The following is a 22,008-nucleotide window of genomic DNA, read 5'->3' on the forward strand; positions in this document are numbered from 1 at the left end:
AAATGGCTTTATAACCTTTTCCAGACTGATAGATCTCAATTACTTTCTCATTTGTACCTTTGGATCTCTGCATGATGTCTAGCTTTTGAGGATCTTTTGGGCTACTTCACTTTGTCCGGCAGGTCCTATTTAAGAGATTTCTTGATTGTGAACAGGTGCGGCAGTAATCAGGCCTGAGTGTGGCTAGAGAAATTGAACACAGGTGTGATAAACCACAGTTTTAACAGGGGGGCAAACACTTCTTCACACAGGGCCATGTAGTTTTGGATTTTGTTTTCCCTTAATAATAAAAACCTTCATTTAAAAGCTGCATGTTGTGTTTACTTGTGTTATCTTTGACTAATATTTAAATTAGTTTGATGATCTGAAACATTAAAGTGTGACAAACATGCAAAAAAGAAATAAGAAATCAGGAAGGGGGCCAACACTTTTTCACACCACTGTATATTAGTATATTATTATAGTGTTATTTTTCAATTTCACAAAGAAACGTACAGTATTTTGTCCAAGCAATAATAAAAGGACACATTTCATTTAGAATTTGTCTTAAATCTCATTTTGTAAAAAAAAAAAACGTAAATCGAATCGTGAAATCAAAATCGTGAATCGAATCGTGAGTTGAGTGAATCGTTACATCCCTAGTTGCTAAACTATTATTTATCATGTTGTACTGCACTTGTGTCCCAATTTACCGGTAAAACAGCACCCTTTGCTACAAACAACATACAATTTAAATGAGATGTGTAACTTTTTGCATGTTTGGTTGACTTAGATTTTGATGAATAGGCTACGATGTCAAGTTAGCAGTGCTAGAACTGATATTTCTTGTGTGCGCTTTGTCCATGTTTTGCATGCTTGACATCAAATTAATTATATAAGTTGCTTTGGAATACAAGTCACATTTTAAAGGTTGCATTGGCTCAAAAGTGCACTATTGAGGAAAAAACACAGAGAAGGTGTGTTACGTCACATTTTATTACAACATTCAGAAATAATGTAAAATACTGATAAATTAAATGAAAAGTTAACAGACATTATAAACACGATAAACATGTATTTTAGTTCCCCTCACTCAAACAAATCCTTTACTTTTATCACAATTCAAAACAGAAATTAAAAAATAAGTGAATTTATCAGTATTCAGAACAGAACAAGAATAAAAGATATTAGTATAAAACAAAAACATAAGTTATTGTTACATTCATTTAAAACATAAGTGCCAAGCCTAAACAATTTTTCTTAAAGCAAATCTGAAACTACCGCCTAGCTATGCAAATAAACTTGGGCTCATGTACCTCTCTCGTTCAGCACGCTTTGTGCATGTTTTGCGTGCTTAATGTTGATTGAATTAAGTCACGGCACATTTCAGATGATACAAAACATGACTTATATTCCTTAAAATGTGGTAAATGTTTTTCTGTTTTTGTCACAGTTGCTCTTGCTGCGAGGTTACGCCTTCAACCATTCGGCAGACTTCGAGACGGTACGCATGATGAAGGAGAACCTCTGCTACGTGGGATACAACATCGAGCAGGAACAGAAGCTTGCTCTGGAGACCACCGTATTGGTGGAGTCCTACACGGTCAGTTTTATGTGACACTGGGAGGAATTTTACGAACCGATTTAACACAAGCTTGCGTTCTAAAAGGGTGTTAACGGCCTGCGGGGTGAAAGTATCCTTCTTGCTGAGATGTTCGAAAGTTACACTTCAAATGTTACAGTATGTGAGGCAGACGTTTTTCTGGCTGGGGTTTTTAGTATGTGGTTTCACAAATGTCCCGCCGGGACGCATAAGTGTTCTGCGTTTCTGTGGTAATATGCTCTTTGGATTGGATTTAGCAGCAGGGAAATTCTTCAGTCTACACTTTGACATCCTGTCTGTGAGACGCCACACTCTGCTGGATTCTGATTGGCTGCTGGATGTGTGATTAAGCAGAGTGGCCTCAAGGGGGCAGCGGCAGCTCTGTGCAAAGGTCCTTCTTTACTCTGAGTTTGTAGGCATGGGTGTGGTGTTTCTGTCATTTCCTTTCTAAACCTTTTCTTTAAAAAAAGAAAGACTCAAACGAGCAAGTTTTGAAACAAGGAAGGCTGTGTGGTGTCGGAGTTGCTTAACCAGCATGTAACATCATTTCCTGCGTGGCCACAGTCCTTCCCCAGCTGGGTAGCTCTGCGTTTCCGACCTCTGGACACTCCTCAATGGGCTCTTTATATACCCATGGCCATTTTCTCATTAGTCATCGGGGTTATGCTCGGCTGTGGGTTACCCTTCAGACCTGAGACTTTGCTCAGTGCAGCCAGTCTAACAGGAATATCTCATGATCAAGGTCAATTTGAAGTAGTGAAGCATGTGATAAGAAACCAGACAAATGTTGACACGAGGTGTGGTTATATACCACAGCATTTATCAGCTAGGTTACTTATCAGAAATCATAAATACTTGCTGATGTCCTGTTGCCACTGTAGACCGTTTAATAATGCAAGTCACACTAAGATGGATGCATTAAATAAATCAAATGTGACATTAAAGTAATTTATGTTATCTTACAATAGGTTTTCTGTTTTTAAAAAAAAAGTTATTTTGAACTTTAAATTCACCAGAGAATCCTAAAATATATATACCACAGTTTCCGCAAAAAATGTAAGCAGCACAACAGTTTTCATCACTGATAATAGTAAATAAATTAATATTTTTATTCAGATAAGTGACTGTAAAGACTTTTAAATTGTTTCACAACAATTGTATTTCAAATAAATGCTTTTTTATTATGATTTTCTCAAAGAATCCTGAAAAAAAGATATAGTTTGCATAAAATATTAAGCAGCACAATTGTTTTCAACATTGATAAAAATAATAAATGTTTCTTGAGCTGCAAATCAGCATAGTAGAATGATTTCTGAAGTACATTGTGACACTTAAGACTGGAGTAATGATGCTGAAAATTCAGCTTTGCATCACAGGAGTAAATGACATTTTAAATTATATTCACATAGAAAACAGTTATTTTTAATTGTAATAATATTTCATAACATTACTGTTTTAATGCATTTTTGATCAAATAAATGCAGCCTTGGTGAGCATAAGGGACTAAAAGGGATATTAATAAAAAATAATGGTGGATTGGAAATCTCATCTAATGACGGCTTTAGGGAAGCAGTCATTTTATATAAGCAGCAATAGCATCAGAAGTTTTTTGTGACTTTTTAAAGTATTGGCAGCCCTATTTAAATGTTCAATAAAGCTCTTTATATTTATGAATTGGCAGCAGTGTTGGGTAAGTTACTTTCAAAAAGTAATTAATTTCTATTACTAATTACATCATCAATATTGTATTTAATTACTCTGTCTGAAAAGTAGTTTAGTTACTCAATAAGTAACTTAATTCAAATCGCTAATTAGGCTACATCTTAAAATCCCTATAAAACTTAAAGCATAGACAATATAAATTAAACTCTTTATACTTCAATTTGAGTCAAACATAGAATAGTTTAGCCTTTTAGCTTTAAAACATCTGTAATACTTAAACATTTTTATAAAAATGTAACCTTCTTTGGTTAACAGATAGAAATACTCTGCAAAATAACAAAAAAGCTTAAGAAAAGTTCTACAATACATTTCAGTTTGGCAAGATGTTCAGGAAAAGCCCAACTGGTAAAATCCGTTAACTAATGTAGGTAAGAATAAATTACAGAAACGATCTCCTCCACTGAATAAAGCCGCGTCAGATCGCGCTGTTCTTCTGAGGTAAATTCCGGCTTATTCCTCATAGCAGGTCTTCTTTCAAAAACAATGAAAATTTGTAACCTTCTTTGGTTAACAGATAGAAATACTCTGCAAAATAACAAAAAAGCTTAAGAAAAGTTCTACAATACATTTCAGTTTGGCAAGATGTTCAGGAAAAGCCCAACTGGTAAAATCCGTTAACTAATGTAGGTAAGAATAAATTACAGAAACGATCTCCTCCACTGAATAAAGCCGCGTCAGATCGCGCTGTTCTTCTGAGGTAAATTCCGGCTTATTCCTCATAGCAGGTCTTCTTTCAAAAACAATGAAAATTAGATGAATCTTGATTTTTTTTTTAATCTATTTTTTGTATCTAGGTGAGGGCGTTTGCACGCAGGTGACTGCATATAAAGAGCTCAGATACGGGAAAGACTGTACCTCGCTTTCATATGGATTACATAATCAGGAATATTCGTTTTCGATTTGAATTTGTTAATTTAAAAATAGACACTTCAAGCTTTCAGATACGGTAAAGACTGTACCTCACTTTAGTTTCATACGTATGACATAATTAGGAATATTCGTTTTCGATTTGAATTCATTCATTTAAAAGTAGACACTTCAAGCTTTCAGATACGGTAAAGACTGTACCTCGCTTTAGTTTCATACAGATTACATAATTGGATAATATTCGTTTTCGATTTTAATTCATTCATTTAAAAGTAGACACTTCAAGCTTTCAGATACGGGAAAGACTGCACCTCGCTTTAGTTTCATATGGGTTACATAATCAGAGAATATTCGTTTTCGATTTGAATTCGTTAATTTAAAAGAAGACACTTCAAGCTTTCTATAGACATATTTCTCATGTCTCCGTGTCAAGTATTCGCTGAGTTTGTGATGCGTAGAAAGTTGCTCACGGAGACCAAGACGGCAGAAAGCGCACCCTGTTTGTTTTGTTTATTTTACAAAAGCACAATGTTTTGTTGTTATTGTCAGTGTACACAAATAAAAGTAGGCCCTTTTTAGATTCGATTGATTTTAGTCTTATCTGTATCTGAGTATTTAGGTTTCTCTGTGAATCAGGAAAAACTGAAAGTGAACGCACCGGCGTGCAGAGGGTTAAAGACGCTGCATTCAATTTTGTCTTTAGACCGTAAATTCAGATTTCAAATTCAATATTGATTTTAGAACTGTTGAAATTATTTATAGTATGTAACTGCAATTAAATGATCTAAAAATGAACAGGAATCCCTGACTTTACTTTTTTCAGTGGATAAGTAATTTAATTACAGTAACACCCAGCACTGAATGGCAGGGTGACTGATTTAAAGTCTTAAACTTTTTTCATATTCTCTGTTCTCCAGCTCCCTGATGGCCGGGTTATTAAGGTAGGAGGGGAGCGGTTCGAGGCCCCAGAAGCTCTGTTCCAGCCCCACCTCATTAACGTGGAAGGGGTCGGAGTGGCTGAGCTTCTCTTCAACACCATTCAAGCAGCAGACATTGACACCAGGTGAGCTCTAATTCCACACCTACCAGTTGCTGGTAGGATCCTCCCTCCAGTATACACTACACAGTTATGTGACACTCATTATGTGACACTAAAATAAACAAAGCATCATCTAAAGATCGTCTTGTCGTTTCAGTAACTTCACCCTTCACCCCTCCAGTATCAGTGAAGCTCACTGTGTGTTTTTATTTGTGCTTCCCTTCTCTTTCTGTCTCTGTCCCTCAGGGCCGAGTTCTATAAACACATTGTTCTGTCAGGAGGATCCACCATGTACCCTGGTCTGCCCTCTCGACTAGAGAGGGAACTTAAACAGCTTTATCTAGAGCGGGTACTGAAGGGTGATGTTGACAAGCTCTCGGTAAGTTAGCCATTTCTATGCACGTGTAAACGTGTCACCCAGCAGACAGAAATAGCCTATTTGCATCTAAGTTTGAACTTCTTCGCAAGTAGGGCTGTGTGATATAGTGATTATTCACAATGATTTAGCAACATTGTGAAAGTGGCAAAGAGTCAGTGTTTAAATCAATGTAAAGATGGTTTACGTATAGTTCACTATAGTTGCTTTAAAAAAAAGTTTGAAGTAAGTCTGTATTTTTGGTGAGTGTCACATATCATACTGAAGGAGGAAAAATCATTCAGAGGCCTAAATTGAGCAAAATTTAGTGGAGTTGCTTATATTTATATGGCCAAAAAGTAGGAACTTCTCATAGCTTGTCATATAAATCAATGAAAGTACTTACATAAAATGCATATAGATGTCAGTTTTCTCTCTATACAGTCAAACCAAAAATTATTCACACACCAGATGTAATTTTTGATATTTTTTTACTAGTGGGTGCAGGACACTATAGTTCATTTATGTAAGTGAGGATAGCAAAATAAAGTAAGCTGTGACATATTATACCCAAAAATTCTCCATACAGTGGACTACCAGTAAAATTGATAACAATTTGGGACCAAAAATTATTCAGACACTTTGACCTGACCATGTTTTGCTTAAGTGTTTTTCTTTCATTTCTAATGCAACCTTTTTTACACCACAGACTGAACAAAATGAAGCATTGCTTAGTAACTGGTTGACCTAAATTTAACCACTGACAGCTATTCAACCGAATTCATTACATGTCTTTCTATCAAAGTTGAATGACATTATCAAGATGCATTTGTTCTGACACAGTTTAACTCTGAGATCTTGTCATATTTTATTACCATCTTCTAAACTATAGCGAATAAACTGCGATAATGTGAGAAATGCTGAAGGTGTCTGAATAATTTTTGGTTTGACTGTATCTCCAAATAATATGTCATTGTAAGATGATATTTAAATGCTTAGTTTTATGATCAAAAGTCTATAGTGTGAGGCAAAACATATAATGCAGTGCAATACAATGACGATTGATTTTTAATAAAAAATGTAAATAATGTGTAATATCAAATCAACCTAAGTTTCTTCAGTCCAGTAAATGTTCATAGTGAAATATTACTAACACTATAAAGGTTATTCTTACATTTACATGATATGCGAACCACAACCTCTCTATACAATTATACTAAAAGGCCTTTTACTTGTAAAAAAAAAAAAAATGTAATCTGTCAAGGCATGTAGTAGATTACAGATTTTTCAGCTTTTAGACACTTGAAATTTGCTTATCAAATATGATACAGTAGGCTTTATAGGGTTAAGCTGGGACAGAAGAGAGTATTTAAAAACACTCAGATGTGTCATAATGCCTCCTGTGCACCAGCAGGTGGGGCTGCATCACACCACCAAACCGCCTCGGTTACACAGGACGCCCCAGACTGCCCAGCTGAGCTCCATCTCATTTAAAACCTGGCCATTGGCCTGGAAAAGCATTTTGGGGAGCCTCCGAGTGGGCCGCATGTCGGCCCTCTATATATAGCTGATCAATTACAGATGGCATGCCCGATACGGTCGAGCGGCATGTCTGTCTGCTTATCCCCAAATTGTGTTTAAGGCAAATTAAAAAGCAATCGACTTTACACGAAGGCCTCCATGAGACCCTTTCAGCCACCTGTTTATATCCCGTTCAGGGTCTGAACACGGGCTCCGCATACACCGTACACCTCATTATTCTCCCATTTGGGTCTGCCGCTCGATTCCCAAGCGGACAGTGTGCTTTTTATGAGTATTAAAGAGATCCATTCAGAGCGTTCGCTCGTATGTGGGTCAGTGTCCGTTCTGTTCCACTCCCCTGAAATTCTGGTCACGCTGTCTATTTAATACCCCCATAGAAATTCAAGATCCGGATCGAGGACCCTCCCCGCCGCAAGCACATGGTGTTTCTGGGTGGGGCGGTGCTGGCTGACATCATGAAAGACAAGGACAACTTCTGGCTGACGCGGGAGGAGTATCAGGAAAAGGGCGTGCGCGTTCTGGAGAAGCTGGGCGTCACCGTCAGATAAACACGGAAAAAACATCCCACGACCCCGGCGTCTCTTTTACATCAGCCTGTTCTGCCAGTGAATCGTGTCATGGGGTGGGGATTTATGGGTTTGGATTATGAAGGGTGCTGGTGGTTTTCTATTGTGTTTTGTTTGGTCCTCTGTCACTGCACTGACATGTGTGACCCTGGAGCACAAAACCAGTCATAAGTAGTAAACAGTCATAAGTAGCACGAGTATATTTGTAGCAATAGCCAACAATACATAGTATGGGCCAAAATGATCGATTTTTCTTTTATGCCAAAAAATCATTAGGATATTAAGTAAAGATCATGTTCCATGAAGACATTTTCTAAATTTCTAAACTAATTTTTGATTAGTAATATGCATTGCTAAGAACTTCATTTGGATAACTTTAAAGGTGATTTTCTCAATATTTAGATTTTTTTGCACCCTCAGATTCTAGGTTTTTAAATAGTTGTATCTCGACCAAATATTGTCCTATCCTAACAAACCATACATCAATGGAAAGCTTATTGACTCTTATGACTGTTTTGTGGTCCAGGGTCACATATGTTTGTGTGCTGTTGGCACAGCAGTAGTGGCGATCAGGTCATTCCTGCTTTGCAGTACATTTTCTTCAGTCCCCTTCATATAATGTAGAATATAAATATAATTTATATCATTAATATATAATTATATATACTACCATTCAAAAGTTTGGGGTCGCAAAGATTTTATAAATAGTATTTTCTGCTCACCAAGGCTGCAGTTATTTGATCAGAAATACAGTAAAATATATAATTTTGTGAAATGTTAATAAAATTTAAAATAATTCGGTTTTATTATATTTTAAAATGTAATTTATTTCAGTGATCAGAGATGAATTTTCAGCATCATTACTCCAGTCTTCAGTGTCACATGATCCTTCAGAAATCATTCATTGTAATATGCTGATTTGCTGATTAAGAAACATTTCTGATTATTATCAATGTTGAAAACCATTTTGCTGTTTTTGTTTTTGTGGAAACCATGATACAGGATTGTTTTCAAGATTCTTTGATGAATAAAACATTTTTTTTTTAGTTTTCGTAATTATGTAAAAGTCTTTACTGTCACTTTTAATCAATATAATGTGTCCTATATATAAGTATTAATTTCTATCAAAAAAATAAATCAAAAAAATTAAATCCTACTGACCAATCTTGCAAACTTTTGAACGGTAGTGTGTACTATAAAGGACAAATTATAAATGTATATCTTGAATAAAAATTGAAACTGATTTAAAGATTAAATTCATATTAATTTTAGTTTTTGCAGCATCATGATGAAGTGTACATGGATGTTTTTGTTCATTTCACCACTTTTACTGTGTAAAGCCCCGTTCACACCAAGGACGATAACTATAAAGATAACGATATTAGCGTCCACACACCAGCGAACGATATCGTCTGTTTATTCTAAGCACACGCGCGTCTGCCGCTTTAAATTCTCGAGCTTGTTACAGCAGGATTGATTCTGATTGGCTGTAAATGTTTGTATCGTTCATCAGCTGAAAAAAATTTTCTGAAAAGGATTCCAATGATATTGTTTCTCTGTCTTTATCGGTATAGCTGTGGTGTGGACTCTGCTATTCTTTAATATTGAGAACGATTTTTAGAGCTATATCTTTATCGTTATAGTTATCGTCCTTGGTGTGAACGGGCCTTTAAGCAGAAGTTATTGTTTTTACCTTGTACTTGAGTGCTGCACTTCTAGCATGGAAAACCTTATCAATTTTATTTAGAAATAGTCATTTTGAATTTTTGAAATGTTTTAAACTAAACATTTTCATTTTCCATCCTGTTAGTCTTTTCCATTATCTGCTGAACTAACAAAACGCTAGTTCCTTACTGACGTCATCGTTTAGGAAGCGGCATCGTTTTTGTAGCAAACCCGCAGCACAAGCATCTTTAAATATTAGCAGTTAATTTACTGAAGTCTGTGATGCTTTGTAATTTATGGTTTTAACTACAGAACATGACAGAAGTCATGATATGATATGATCAAAATCACAAACAATTACTTTGAAGTGTCAATCCCTTTCTGAGCGACCTGTCAGGCAGGTTTCCTGCCATTTGTCTAAATAATTAATTTTGAATGAATGACATTTAAGTGTCTGAAATGACTTTTACAGACGCACAACAGAGTGACTGTACTGCATGTCATAAGTAGCACGAGTATATTTGTAGCAATAGCCAACAATACATAGTATGGGCCAAAATGATCGATTTTTCTTTTATGCCAAAAAATCATTAGGATATTAAGTAAAGATCATGTTCCATGAAGACATTTTCTAAATTTCTAAACTAATTTTTGATTAGTAATATGCATTGCTAAGAACTTCATTTGGATAACTTTAAAGGTGATTTTCTCAATATTTAGATTTTTTTGCACCCTCAGATTCTAGGTTTTTAAATAGTTGTATCTCGACCAAATATTGTCCTATCCTAACAAACCATACATCAATGGAAAGCTTATTGACTCTTATGACTGTTTTGTGGTCCAGGGTCACATATGTTTGTGTGCTGTTGGCACAGCAGTAGTGGCGATCAGGTCATTCCTGCTTTGCAGTACATTTTCTTCAGTCCCCTTCATATAATGTAGAATATAAATATAATTTATATCATTAATATATAATTATATATACTACCATTCAAAAGTTTGGGGTCGCAAAGATTTTATAAATAGTATTTTCTGCTCACCAAGGCTGCAGTTATTTGATCAGAAATACAGTAAAATATATAATTTTGTGAAATGTTAATAAAATTTAAAATAATTCGGTTTTATTATATTTTAAAATGTAATTTATTTCAGTGATCAGAGATGAATTTTCAGCATCATTACTCCAGTCTTCAGTGTCACATGATCCTTCAGAAATCATTCATTGTAATATGCTGATTTGCTGATTAAGAAACATTTCTGATTATTATCAATGTTGAAAACCATTTTGCTGTTTTTGTTTTTGTGGAAACCATGATACAGGATTGTTTTCAAGATTCTTTGATGAATAAAACATTTTTTTTTTAGTTTTCGTAATTATGTAAAAGTCTTTACTGTCACTTTTAATCAATATAATGTGTCCTATATATAAGTATTAATTTCTATCAAAAAAATAAATCAAAAAAATTAAATCCTACTGACCAATCTTGCAAACTTTTGAACGGTAGTGTGTACTATAAAGGACAAATTATAAATGTATATCTTGAATAAAAATTGAAACTGATTTAAAGATTAAATTCATATTAATTTTAGTTTTTGCAGCATCATGATGAAGTGTACATGGATGTTTTTGTTCATTTCACCACTTTTACTGTGTAAAGCCCCGTTCACACCAAGGACGATAACTATAAAGATAACGATATTAGCGTCCACACACCAGCGAACGATATCGTCTGTTTATTCTAAGCACACGCGCGTCTGCCGCTTTAAATTCTCGAGCTTGTTACAGCAGGATTGATTCTGATTGGCTGTAAATGTTTGTATCGTTCATCAGCTGAAAAAAATTTTCTGAAAAGGATTCCAATGATATTGTTTCTCTGTCTTTATCGGTATAGCTGTGGTGTGGACTCTGCTATTCTTTAATATTGAGAACGATTTTTAGAGCTATATCTTTATCGTTATAGTTATCGTCCTTGGTGTGAACGGGCCTTTAAGCAGAAGTTATTGTTTTTACCTTGTACTTGAGTGCTGCACTTCTAGCATGGAAAACCTTATCAATTTTATTTAGAAATAGTCATTTTGAATTTTTGAAATGTTTTAAACTAAACATTTTCATTTTCCATCCTGTTAGTCTTTTCCATTATCTGCTGAACTAACAAAACGCTAGTTCCTTACTGACGTCATCGTTTAGGAAGCGGCATCGTTTTTGTAGCAAACCCGCAGCACAAGCATCTTTAAATATTAGCAGTTAATTTACTGAAGTCTGTGATGCTTTGTAATTTATGGTTTTAACTACAGAACATGACAGAAGTCATGATATGATATGATCAAAATCACAAACAATTACTTTGAAGTGTCAATCCCTTTCTGAGCGACCTGTCAGGCAGGTTTCCTGCCATTTGTCTAAATAATTAATTTTGAATGAATGACATTTAAGTGTCTGAAATGACTTTTACAGACGCACAACAGAGTGACTGTACTGCATGACAGAAATGACCCAATCAGCGAAGAGCAATATTTAACACCAAAGCTTACGAATGTTAATGACAGGCACCATCATCACGTCTGTATTACTGCTGACTATTATAAGCTGTAATGAATCCTCGCCGCACCCCGTTCACCGTGGGATGTGTTGTACTGTATGACAGTCCGGTGACAGAGACACAGATGTGTTATCAGCAGGGTGTAATGTAAGGGCAGAAACAAAAGACTTTTCCCCCTGTTCTCTGCCAGTGTTACAACACTGGAGCTGGAGCTTTAGCCCTGTAGCTGAGGAAACCTTTCTGTCTGTCAGTGTGTCATGTGTTCGTCCAGAGTAACAAGAGGGGCTCGCGTTACTCACAAGTATTTTTATTATTTAGCATTTTTAGAGTTTGGACTGAGAGTCTGTTGGATTTTTACTAATGTTTTTATCAAGCAGACCTTCTTCAAGGTCTGCCTTTGAAAATTATTTTAGCATTCTTCAGCATACTGGTTTCAACAGCTACAACTGAAGTTTTATGTTGCTCATATATATATACATCTCAATATAAATATATATATATATATATATATATATATATATATATATACACATCTCAATATAAATATATATATATATTAAGAAGATGGGATTTGTTTGAATTCTATTAGTCCCTTTGTTATTGTAATTATTGCTGTTTTTTTACTTTTTTATTCATTTTCTCTTGCAGTGCTGTGTCTGGCAAAGAATAAAATAATAATAAACAATCTTCTGCAATATCAGTCAGACAGTTGCTTTTATTTGACTAATGCTGTTTTATGTAAATAAGGTTAGAAAGTAAATCAGATAATATTGTTTGGGACGATTGTTTTTGGACATTCATATGTGACCCTGGACCACACTGTAAAAAAATTACCTTGAATTTAACGGTAAAAGACTGTAAAAATGCTACAGTAAGAACCTGTTAAATGGTTAACGGTAAATTCCCCTACTATATATACGGTGAAAAACTGTATTGGACATTACATGTATTGGACATTAATTTTACGGTAGTATACCGTTTTGTAAGTGGAAAAAGACCGTATAATTTACAGTGAATAACCGTAAATTGACATTCCCAGAATTCCCTGCGTTACATTTCAAATTTGATGTTTTTTTGTTGAAATAACTATGTTTCTTCTTAGTTTTTTCTTATCAGTTTTGTATATTATGGTTGTGCGTTACACCTAATGTTGTTAAATTAATGTTCATTGCATTATTTCAGTTTCATGTGTGTTACCGTGATGGTGTTTAACGTTTGTGTGAATGACACTGTGCACCTTCTATATATGTTATTATTTAAAAGCTGCTTGTGATGGGCTTTGCTTCATCATGTGATTTTCTCGTCACCACCTGCATTTGGTGGTTATCAGTGTATTACAAAGGTACAAAACAGATTTCAGTACTTCAATAGGTTGGTATATTAACATTATATCAGTTATTTAAAATCAAATTACGGTATTTAAGTTAAAACCGTAAAACCTAAAATGTTGCTACCGTATTTTTTACAGTAAAATTCCGGCAACCACAGCTGCCGGTTTTTACCGTAAATTTTACTGCTTTTTTTTTTACAGTGCCGTTATAAGGGTCCATTTTTCAAAATTGAGATTTATACATCATCTGAAATCTGAATAAATAAGCTTTCCATTGATGTATGGTTTGTTAGGACAAAACAATATTTGGCCGAAATACAACTATTTGAATATCTGGAATCTGAGGGTGCAAAAAAATCTAAATATTGAGAAAATCACCTTTTAAGTTGTCCAAATGAAGTTCTTAGCAATACATGTTACTAATCAAAAATTAGGTTTTGATATACGGTAGGAATTGTTACTGTAGGAATTTGATTTACAGTAGGAAATGTACAAAATATCTTCATGGAAAATGATCTTTACTTAATATCCTAATGATTTTTTGGCATAAAAGAAAAAACAATAATTTTGACCCATACAATGTATTTTTGGCTATTGCTACAAATATACCCCAGCGACTTAAGACTGGTTTTGTGCTCCAGGGTCACATATATTACATAAACAAAAACGTTGATAATTGAGGTATCTGCTTCTTATTGTCTCGTGCATATATTTGAGACACCATCTATCATTTAAAATATTTGTATCCAGTGCCAAGCACAATTTATGTGAGTGGGTCTTTTTTCTCTTTTCTTCTTTTTTTTTTTTTTTTTGCTGTGATCTGTACTTTTTTATTACCCCAATCCACACTCAAATCCAAAAAGAGGACAATTTAACTTTCTGTAAATGTTTTACCAGATTTCCGGTGATCAAACATTTGCCGTATAGCCACCAATGAGCGCTTGGGACTGTCAGTGGTGAAATGTCTCATGATCATGAGGAAGGCATCACAATGGTGTTCTTATCATGAAGTATGACTGAAATCACAGCAATTGTTGATCGTGATAACCAAGGTAGTTAACTATTGTCGAAGTTTCGAAGTGTATATGGCCTGAAAAAAGCACCTTCCTGATTACTTTATGGTATCTGAGATACTTGGATAAGATTTCCAAACGGTGCTTATGGGCCAGTGCTGGCAGCTCTCTCTGTAAGTCATTGTGCTTCTAAGGAAGCCCTGATTTAAAGTGATCAGTAAGGAATTTGGACACTCACTGGTGACCGTAGCCCTCAGCTCTCAAAATACCTCTCCAGTCCCTTGATCAAAGCATGTCTAATCCTCAGCTTTCCCTCCGAGTCAGAAGTTACACAGATAAGGAGTCTGTGCTGTCCACCTTTGACCCTGATTACACTTTTTAGAGGAAGTGATGCGCTAAAGTAGCACTTAAAAAGCCTTTGTTGATGTGCAACGTTAGAGATCACTGCTCACATAAGTTGGACAAAACAAAAAACATGAAAAAAAGATAGGCGAATTCAGAAATATGTGGAATCTGAAGTCATGGATAATATCCAGTTTATGTACGTTTTTGCTGTAACTAGCTGTGCATGGTTTATTTGAAGAGGTTTCAACTGTTCAATGATGTGTATACCCATTCACTAAAAGAAAGACCAAAAGACACGATTTTTCTTTTTATGTTATGATGCACTGTTTTTATTCATTTTACTGAGGATCAAGAAGCCAAGCACATCCATATTAAATTACAGATTTTATTGATGTTCCAATTCTATTTAAATAAATAAAAATAACTGAAAGAAGAAAAAACTTTTCTAATTCCTAATTCTTAAGTACAAAGTTATAAAAACATTAAAACAGGGTTTATGTTTTTTAAATGTATATGTTTTTACATCAAATATTTATATGAAATTCAACAACATTCACCAAAAAAAATAATCTTGGAGTCAAAATAAAGTGCTGCATGACAACGAAAAATACTCTGATGATTATTATTTTTTAATCTTTGAGAGAAATAACAATAAAACAAGACATTGTTTATTGCTCCTAAATGCAAAATTAACTTTTTTTTACAGCACATTTGTACGGCAAACGTGATATGGAACAAATGTATTCAATTTAAAATACAAATAATAATGATGATGATGTCACGGGCAGGGTGTACCAGAGATCAGGCAGGACGACGAAGATGACGAAATAAAGGATATTTAATGATATGACAACAGGAGATCCAGACAGGGTAGACATCAACACACAGGGTAACATTCACAATAACCGACAAACCAGAGACAGGAACAGATATAGGGCAGATAACGAGGGGCAGACAGGTGAGCACAATGAGGTGATTAACTAATAACGAGAACAGGAACCCCCAAATAAGGACACAGAGGGAGAAACCACAATCAACAGTCCACAAGGGTGTGACAGATCGCCGCCCTCCAGGAAGGCGCGACCTCGCGCCGTGGAGACAGCGGGAGGGATGGAGGGGGACTTAGGAGGAGGACAAAGGAGTGGATGTGGGATGGAGACAGGGGAAGGCAAAGGGCTGGCAGACAGACATGACAGGTGGAGGCTCCGGCGGAGGACGGATGTCCGGGAGGAGGCCGGCAGACCGAGACCAGGGGGGGCGACGAAGGAGGGAGGAGCCAGGGAGGAGACAGGAGGGACCCGGAGCAGGAGGAGCTCAGCAGGACCCTGGCCACAGCCATAACAGTGGCCCACGGTGGAGCCGTCGGTGGGAGGAGCCATGAAGGAGAGATGGCTGCCGACTCCAGGGGGCCGACCAACGGCGGCGGAGCAGGTGGAGGAGCCCGAGGTGGAGACGGAGAGCCAACGAGCCAGGGGGATGCCGAGGATCCGGGGGCCCAGGGTGGAGCCGAGGGCTCTGGCGACCGAGGCGGAGGCGGAGATCTGGAGATACGCGGTGGAGCCGGAGCGACTGAGGACCAAGGTGGAGCTGGCGGGAGGAAGGAGCCCAACGGAGCCGGTGGGACAGAGCAACAAGGCGCAGCCAGAGGAGAGGAGTCCAGAGGCGATGGCGGGTCGCTCACACAGTCCACGGCTTGCTCCCTCGTGGTGGACACTGTCACCGGCTCTCGCACCTGGTCTGATGGGTTGGGCTCAACATCCGAAGCAATCCTCCGCTCAGTCGCTTGGCTTCGCTCTGGCTCGCAGCGGGAAATGGCTCTCCATCATCGGTGGGCTCAGGCTGATGTTCCATACCACGGGAAGATGGTGGGCTGGGCTCTGGGTCCGAAGTGGAGTCCACTCCACGAAGGCGGCAAATTCCTCCCGAGGACCAACTTCGGACAACCACGCTCTGCACTCGGCGTTCAGACTTGCCTCGTAGAAAGCGCAGAGCGCGTCGTCCAGATAGCTGGTGACATTAGCGACCATCAGGAACAGTCTGGTATGGTCCTCGAGAGTCCTGCCCTCCTGCTCCAGCAGGAGAAGGAGGAATTCAGAGCGCGTGAAGGGATCCATGGGGTAAACACAATGGAAAGGAAAAACACTGAGGAAAAAACGGAAAACAAACGGAGGGGAGAACACGGAAGTCAAACTGTTTTTGGGTCGGTTTTGCATCATTATATTTATATAGGGAGAAACCACAATGAACAGTCCACAGGGGTGTGACAGATGATCATGATGATAGGCCTAATAATAATAATAATACAGATCTAGCCTAAATCCATGAATGTAAAATGTAAAACTAGGACACAGTACTAAATATATTTTATAAACTGACTGTACAGTTTTACTTGAGTTTTTGTTTGGTCTTGCTTTGTTTTTTTGTGTTTTGTTTCGTTTTGCTTAGTTTAGTTTAGTTTAGCTTTGCTTTGTTTAGTTTTGCTTTGTTTCTGCTTTGCTTTGTTTTGTTTTGTTTTGTTTTGTTTTGTTTTGTTTTGTATTGTTTCTGTTTCTGTTTCTGTTTCTGTTTCTGTTTCTGTTTTGCTTTACTTTTTTTGTTTATTTTTGTTTCCTTGTGCAACTTAAAGAGAGTCAGTGAAGCATTCCGGCAGATCATTGATATAAAATGTACGATGGTGAGAATGAGCCAGTATGCACAATCTGACACTTCTTTAGGTAGCCTGTGGTGATCATATTTTGACTCTTCCAAACAGTGATCTGCAAAACGACTCCCGCGGGTGTACAGGGCGTCCGTCCTGCGGTGTGACGTCATCCCCCCCCCCCCCCCCCCCCCACAGCTCGTCGGGGCCACCCTCGGCAGCATCAACGCATGCTTCATCTAAGGGATTTTCGGAAATACACTGAAGCACTCGAGCTGTGGGAAATCATTCGGGGGACCTGATTTAGCCTTCTTTTATTCCAAGCTCCTCCAAGGTTTTCATCAGCAACTGGTTAGATCCAGTGAAAAAAAGAAAAAAAAGAAAGAAACGAAAACCCATCGGAGACGAGGAGAGGAGAGAGAGAGAGCAACAAGAAGACACACTATAGCCGAACGAAACGTGAGGGATTATTGGGAAAAGAGTGGCATGAAAATGACGAACGAACAGAGAGCACCCGTTGTGGGATTGTTTTGTAGGTGAAACGAGAAAAATGATTGAAGACACACACCCAAACGAGTAAGTACCTGGAAATAAATGTCTTCTTTTTTTAGGGCTTGTCTTTGTTCTGGACGTTTGTCCACATGTCACATCTTTCACGGTGTAAGGCAGTCAGACGGCGCTGGGAAAGTTTGCTAAACTATTTTGCGTTGAAATGTTGCGAGGTGTTGTCAGCGGAGGGGGACTGATACAGTCTGGAGGAGGAGGAGGAGGGAGGTGGATCGGACATATTTTGTGAAGGGGTTTAATGTGTTAATAAAGGCCCTTCCTCGAACATTCCTCTGTGTTTACGCGTCACATGTTGTTTTGCGCAGCAGAGCCATTTTGTTTGTTTGTTTTATGAACAAGCGAGCCTGCTTAAACATTGGCTAGTCATAAAACCCGAGATGGTTTTAGGTTCTGGAAAGTCTGTTGCAGTGCTCGGATATATCCGCCATTTGTTACTTCTTGTCAGGCGCTTTGAGTCGTTCTCATTTGCATATAGTGCTTCATTCATAAAAACACCGCTTGACTACGTTGGCTCGCGCTACATGTATGAGAAATGATTGCTAAACTGGGCCTGAACGCGTTCCGTGCGTCGAAGAGTCGGGGGTTTGAGGCAGTTTAACTCGCCTCCGCGTCTCATATGTTTCTGTTTTTCGCCGACTCCAAGGTGGGCTAGCTCACCAGGCCACGCATTATCTGTCACGTCCTCAGCTTTATTTCCTAATATACTGGCCCTCCGCGACAGAGTCGCTGTCACACAGTGGCCTCGCGCATGAATCGGAGTCAGTCTGCCAGCGCTTGTCAGACGCAAGGGCGAAGGGCAGAGGAGCTGTTGTTTGCGCTCATTCATAAAAGCTGTAACCTTTAGCCCGCTCCATTCATGACCGCAGCGATCGCTTCAGCGATAAAACACACGTGCTTGCCAATAGCGTGCTTATTAAACAAACACACAGGTGCAACTAAACGCGGAGTTGCTTTGCAGTTGGTGACCAAGCGTATTTACTAGTTAATTACCCCCCATTAAGCTATTATACGCTACACTGTACTTTTATGAAAGGTTGCAATTATTTCAGTGCTTGTTACTACAATAAAAGAGCGAGAAATAATCATTTATAACGAGTTTATTCACGTTTATCAATATTGAGAAATGTAAGGTTTCTTACATGGGTAGCTAAGGGCAGGTTATATAACTATAGTTATTCCCTTTACAAAGTTGTAATCATTTTCAACAAAAAGCCTAGTTAGAGTTGTGGCTGTTACAGTAGGGCTCACTTTATATTAAGCGTCCCTAAATACTACGTACTAACATTTAAACTAATCATTTGATACAATCAATACACCTATTTTTTGCATGCTATTATTATAATATATCTACATATAAAATACCTGCATGTAATTCAGTAATCTATATTTTCACTGTTGACCCTTAAACCTGTCCCTAACATAACCATATCCCACTTGGATATCAGCAAAAGTGTTTTTTAATACAATGTGAACACAGTCTGTTTCTGTTTCTGTTTCTGTTTCTGTTTCTGTTTTGCTTTACTTTTTTTGTTTATTTTTGTTTCCTTGTGCAACTTAAAGAGAGTCAGTGAAGCATTCCGGCAGATCATTGATATAAAATGTACGATGGTGAGAATGAGCCAGTATGCACAATCTGACACTTCTTTAGGTAGCCTGTGGTGATCATATTTTGACTCTTCTATCGGCCTGCAGTGACTTCCTCTCTTCCTCTCTTCCTCCTCCCCCGCGAGCGCTGCTGCTGCTGCTGCTGCTCCTCGATAATCCAACATGGAGTGATCAGAGATGGGGCTCGTCGGGGCCACCCTCGGCAGCATCAACGCATGCTTCATCTAAGGGATTTTCGGAAATACACTGAAGCACTCGAGCTGTGGGAAATCATTCGGGGGACCTGATTTAGCCTTCTTTTATTCCAAGCTCCTCCAAGGTTTTCATCAGCAACTGGTTAGATCCAGTGAAAAAAAGAAAAAAAAGAAAGAAACGAAAACCCATCGGAGACGAGGAGAGGAGAGAGAGAGAGCAACAAGAAGACACACTATAGCCGAACGAAACGTGAGGGATTATTGGGAAAAGAGTGGCATGAAAATGACGAACGAACAGAGAGCACCCGTTGTGGGATTGTTTTGTAGGTGAAACGAGAAAAATGATTGAAGACACACACCCAAACGAGTAAGTACCTGGAAATAAATGTCTTCTTTTTTTAGGGCTTGTCTTTGTTCTGGACGTTTGTCCACATGTCACATCTTTCACGGTGTAAGGCAGTCAGACGGCGCTGGGAAAGTTTGCTAAACTATTTTGCGTTGAAATGTTGCGAGGTGTTGTCAGCGGAGGGGGACTGATACAGTCTGGAGGAGGAGGAGGAGGGAGGTGGATCGGACATATTTTGTGAAGGGGTTTAATGTGTTAATAAAGGCCCTTCCTCGAACATTCCTCTGTGTTTACGCGTCACATGTTGTTTTGCGCAGCAGAGCCATTTTGTTTGTTTGTTTTATGAACAAGCGAGCCTGCTTAAACATTGGCTAGTCATAAAACCCGAGATGGTTTTAGGTTCTGGAAAGTCTGTTGCAGTGCTCGGATATATCCGCCATTTGTTACTTCTTGTCAGGCGCTTTGAGTCGTTCTCATTTGCATATAGTGCTTCATTCATAAAAACACCGCTTGACTACGTTGGCTCGCGCTACATGTATGAGAAATGATTGCTAAACTGGGCCTGAACGCGTTCCGTGCGTCGAAGAGTCGGGGGTTTGAGGCAGTTTAACTCGCCTCCGCGTCTCATATGTTTCTGTTTTTCGCCGACTCCAAGGTGGGCTAGCTCACCAGGCCACGCATTATCTGTCACGTCCTCAGCTTTATTTCCTAATATACTGGCCCTCCGCGACAGAGTCGCTGTCACACAGTGGCCTCGCGCATGAATCGGAGTCAGTCTGCCAGCGCTTGTCAGACGCAAGGGCGAAGGGCAGAGGAGCTGTTGTTTGCGCTCATTCATAAAAGCTGTAACCTTTAGCCCGCTCCATTCATGACCGCAGCGATCGCTTCAGCGATAAAACACACGTGCTTGCCAATAGCGTGCTTATTAAACAAACACACAGGTGCAACTAAACGCGGAGTTGCTTTGCAGTTGGTGACCAAGCGTATTTACTAGTTAATTACCCCCCATTAAGCTATTATACGCTACACTGTACTTTTATGAAAGGTTGCAATTATTTCAGTGCTTGTTACTACAATAAAAGAGCGAGAAATAATCATTTATAACGAGTTTATTCACGTTTATCAATATTGAGAAATGTAAGGTTTCTTACATGGGTAGCTAAGGGCAGGTTATATAACTATAGTTATTCCCTTTACAAAGTTGTAATCATTTTCAACAAAAAGCCTAGTTAGAGTTGTGGCTGTTACAGTAGGGCTCACTTTATATTAAGCGTCCCTAAATACTACGTACTAACATTTAAACTAATCATTTGATACAATCAATACACCTATTTTTTGCATGCTATTATTATAATATATCTACATATAAAATACCTGCATGTAATTCAGTAATCTATATTTTCACTGTTGACCCTTAAACCTGTCCCTAACATAACCATATCCCACTTGGATATCAGCAAAAGTGTTTTTTAATACAATGTGAACACAGTAAGTGCATTGTACCAAACAACAACAGCAATGATAATAATAATTATCGTTATTATAATAGATGATTTATTTATTATTTTACTTGAGTACATAGTAGTTAAAGACATTTCGTATAAAATGGGACCCTACAATACAGATGTCATCGAAACGTAAAATATAACGAGTGAAATAGTCCTAAAGCTTCTCACACTTTCGGAGTTCAGTTTGATTTTGCAATAAGTAAAAGTAATTGCAGTAACTCGTTTCCATGATACGTGTTTATGTACAATCTGCCATGTTATTTAGGGGCTAGCGTGATTAGGGCCTTACGGAAGTTCTAAGCGGCCATGCATTATTTTTTTTTTCCTTCTTGTTTTCTCGTTATAACGACTTATTTTCTCGTTATATCGACATAACGAGAGTTGTTTTCTCATTATAACGACTTAATTTTCTCGTTATATCGACATAACGAGAGTTGTTTTCTCGTTATAACGACTTAATTTTCTCGTTATATCGACATAACAAGAGTTGTTTTCTCGTTATAACGACTTAATTTTCTCGTTATATCGACATAACAAGAGTTGTTTTCTCGTTATAACGACTTAATTTTCTCGTGATCTCGACA

At 37.9% G+C, this 22,008-nt stretch overlaps 2 protein-coding genes and 1 long non-coding RNA gene across 5 annotated transcripts in view; 2 read left to right on the forward strand and 1 right to left on the reverse strand.

Moving 5' to 3' along the window:
- The window catches only part of LOC107551345 (actin-related protein 2-B), a 25,746-nt gene extending 17,434 nt beyond the window's left edge, over window positions 1-8,312 (forward strand). The window contains exons 6-10 of one of the 2 annotated variants that reach the window (XR_001604756.1): window positions 1,433-1,582; window positions 5,089-5,234; window positions 5,457-5,589; window positions 7,485-7,797; window positions 8,200-8,312. Coding sequence is in view for 1 of the 2 variants with exons in the window: in XM_016232919.1 (XP_016088405.1) it covers window positions 1,433-1,582; window positions 5,089-5,234; window positions 5,457-5,589; window positions 7,485-7,655 (600 nt within the window). In the remaining variant the exon portion in view is untranslated. Of the gene's footprint in view, window positions 1-1,432; window positions 1,583-5,088; window positions 5,235-5,456; window positions 5,590-7,484; window positions 7,837-8,199 lie in introns of those variants that run through there. The other variant, XM_016232919.1, reaches the window with a different exon arrangement.
- Window positions 4,023-4,402, reverse strand: LOC107551346 (uncharacterized). Its single transcript, XR_001604757.1, has 2 exons — window positions 4,373-4,402; window positions 4,023-4,159 (listed from the first exon to the last, which is right to left on the reverse strand). It is a non-coding gene; the product is annotated as an uncharacterized lncRNA (long non-coding RNA).
- Window positions 8,313-17,411: 9,099 nt separating the features above from the next.
- Window positions 17,412-22,008, forward strand: part of spred2b (sprouty related EVH1 domain containing 2b) — a 40,336-nt gene continuing 35,739 nt past the window's right edge. Inside the window, exon 1 of one of the 2 annotated variants that reach the window (XM_016232921.1) lies at window positions 17,412-17,780. In XM_016232921.1, the coding sequence (XP_016088407.1) occupies window positions 17,755-17,780 (26 nt within the window). In that variant the 5' untranslated portion in view covers window positions 17,412-17,754. Of the gene's footprint in view, window positions 17,781-19,547; window positions 19,938-22,008 lie in introns of those variants that run through there. The other variant, XM_016232920.1, reaches the window with a different exon arrangement.

The sequence above is a fragment of the Sinocyclocheilus grahami genome, unplaced genomic scaffold (assembly GCF_001515645.1).
Source record: "Sinocyclocheilus grahami isolate Dianchi unplaced genomic scaffold, SAMN03320097.WGS_v1.1 scaffold421.1, whole genome shotgun sequence".
NCBI classification, from domain to species: Eukaryota; Metazoa; Chordata; class Actinopteri; order Cypriniformes; family Cyprinidae; genus Sinocyclocheilus; species Sinocyclocheilus grahami.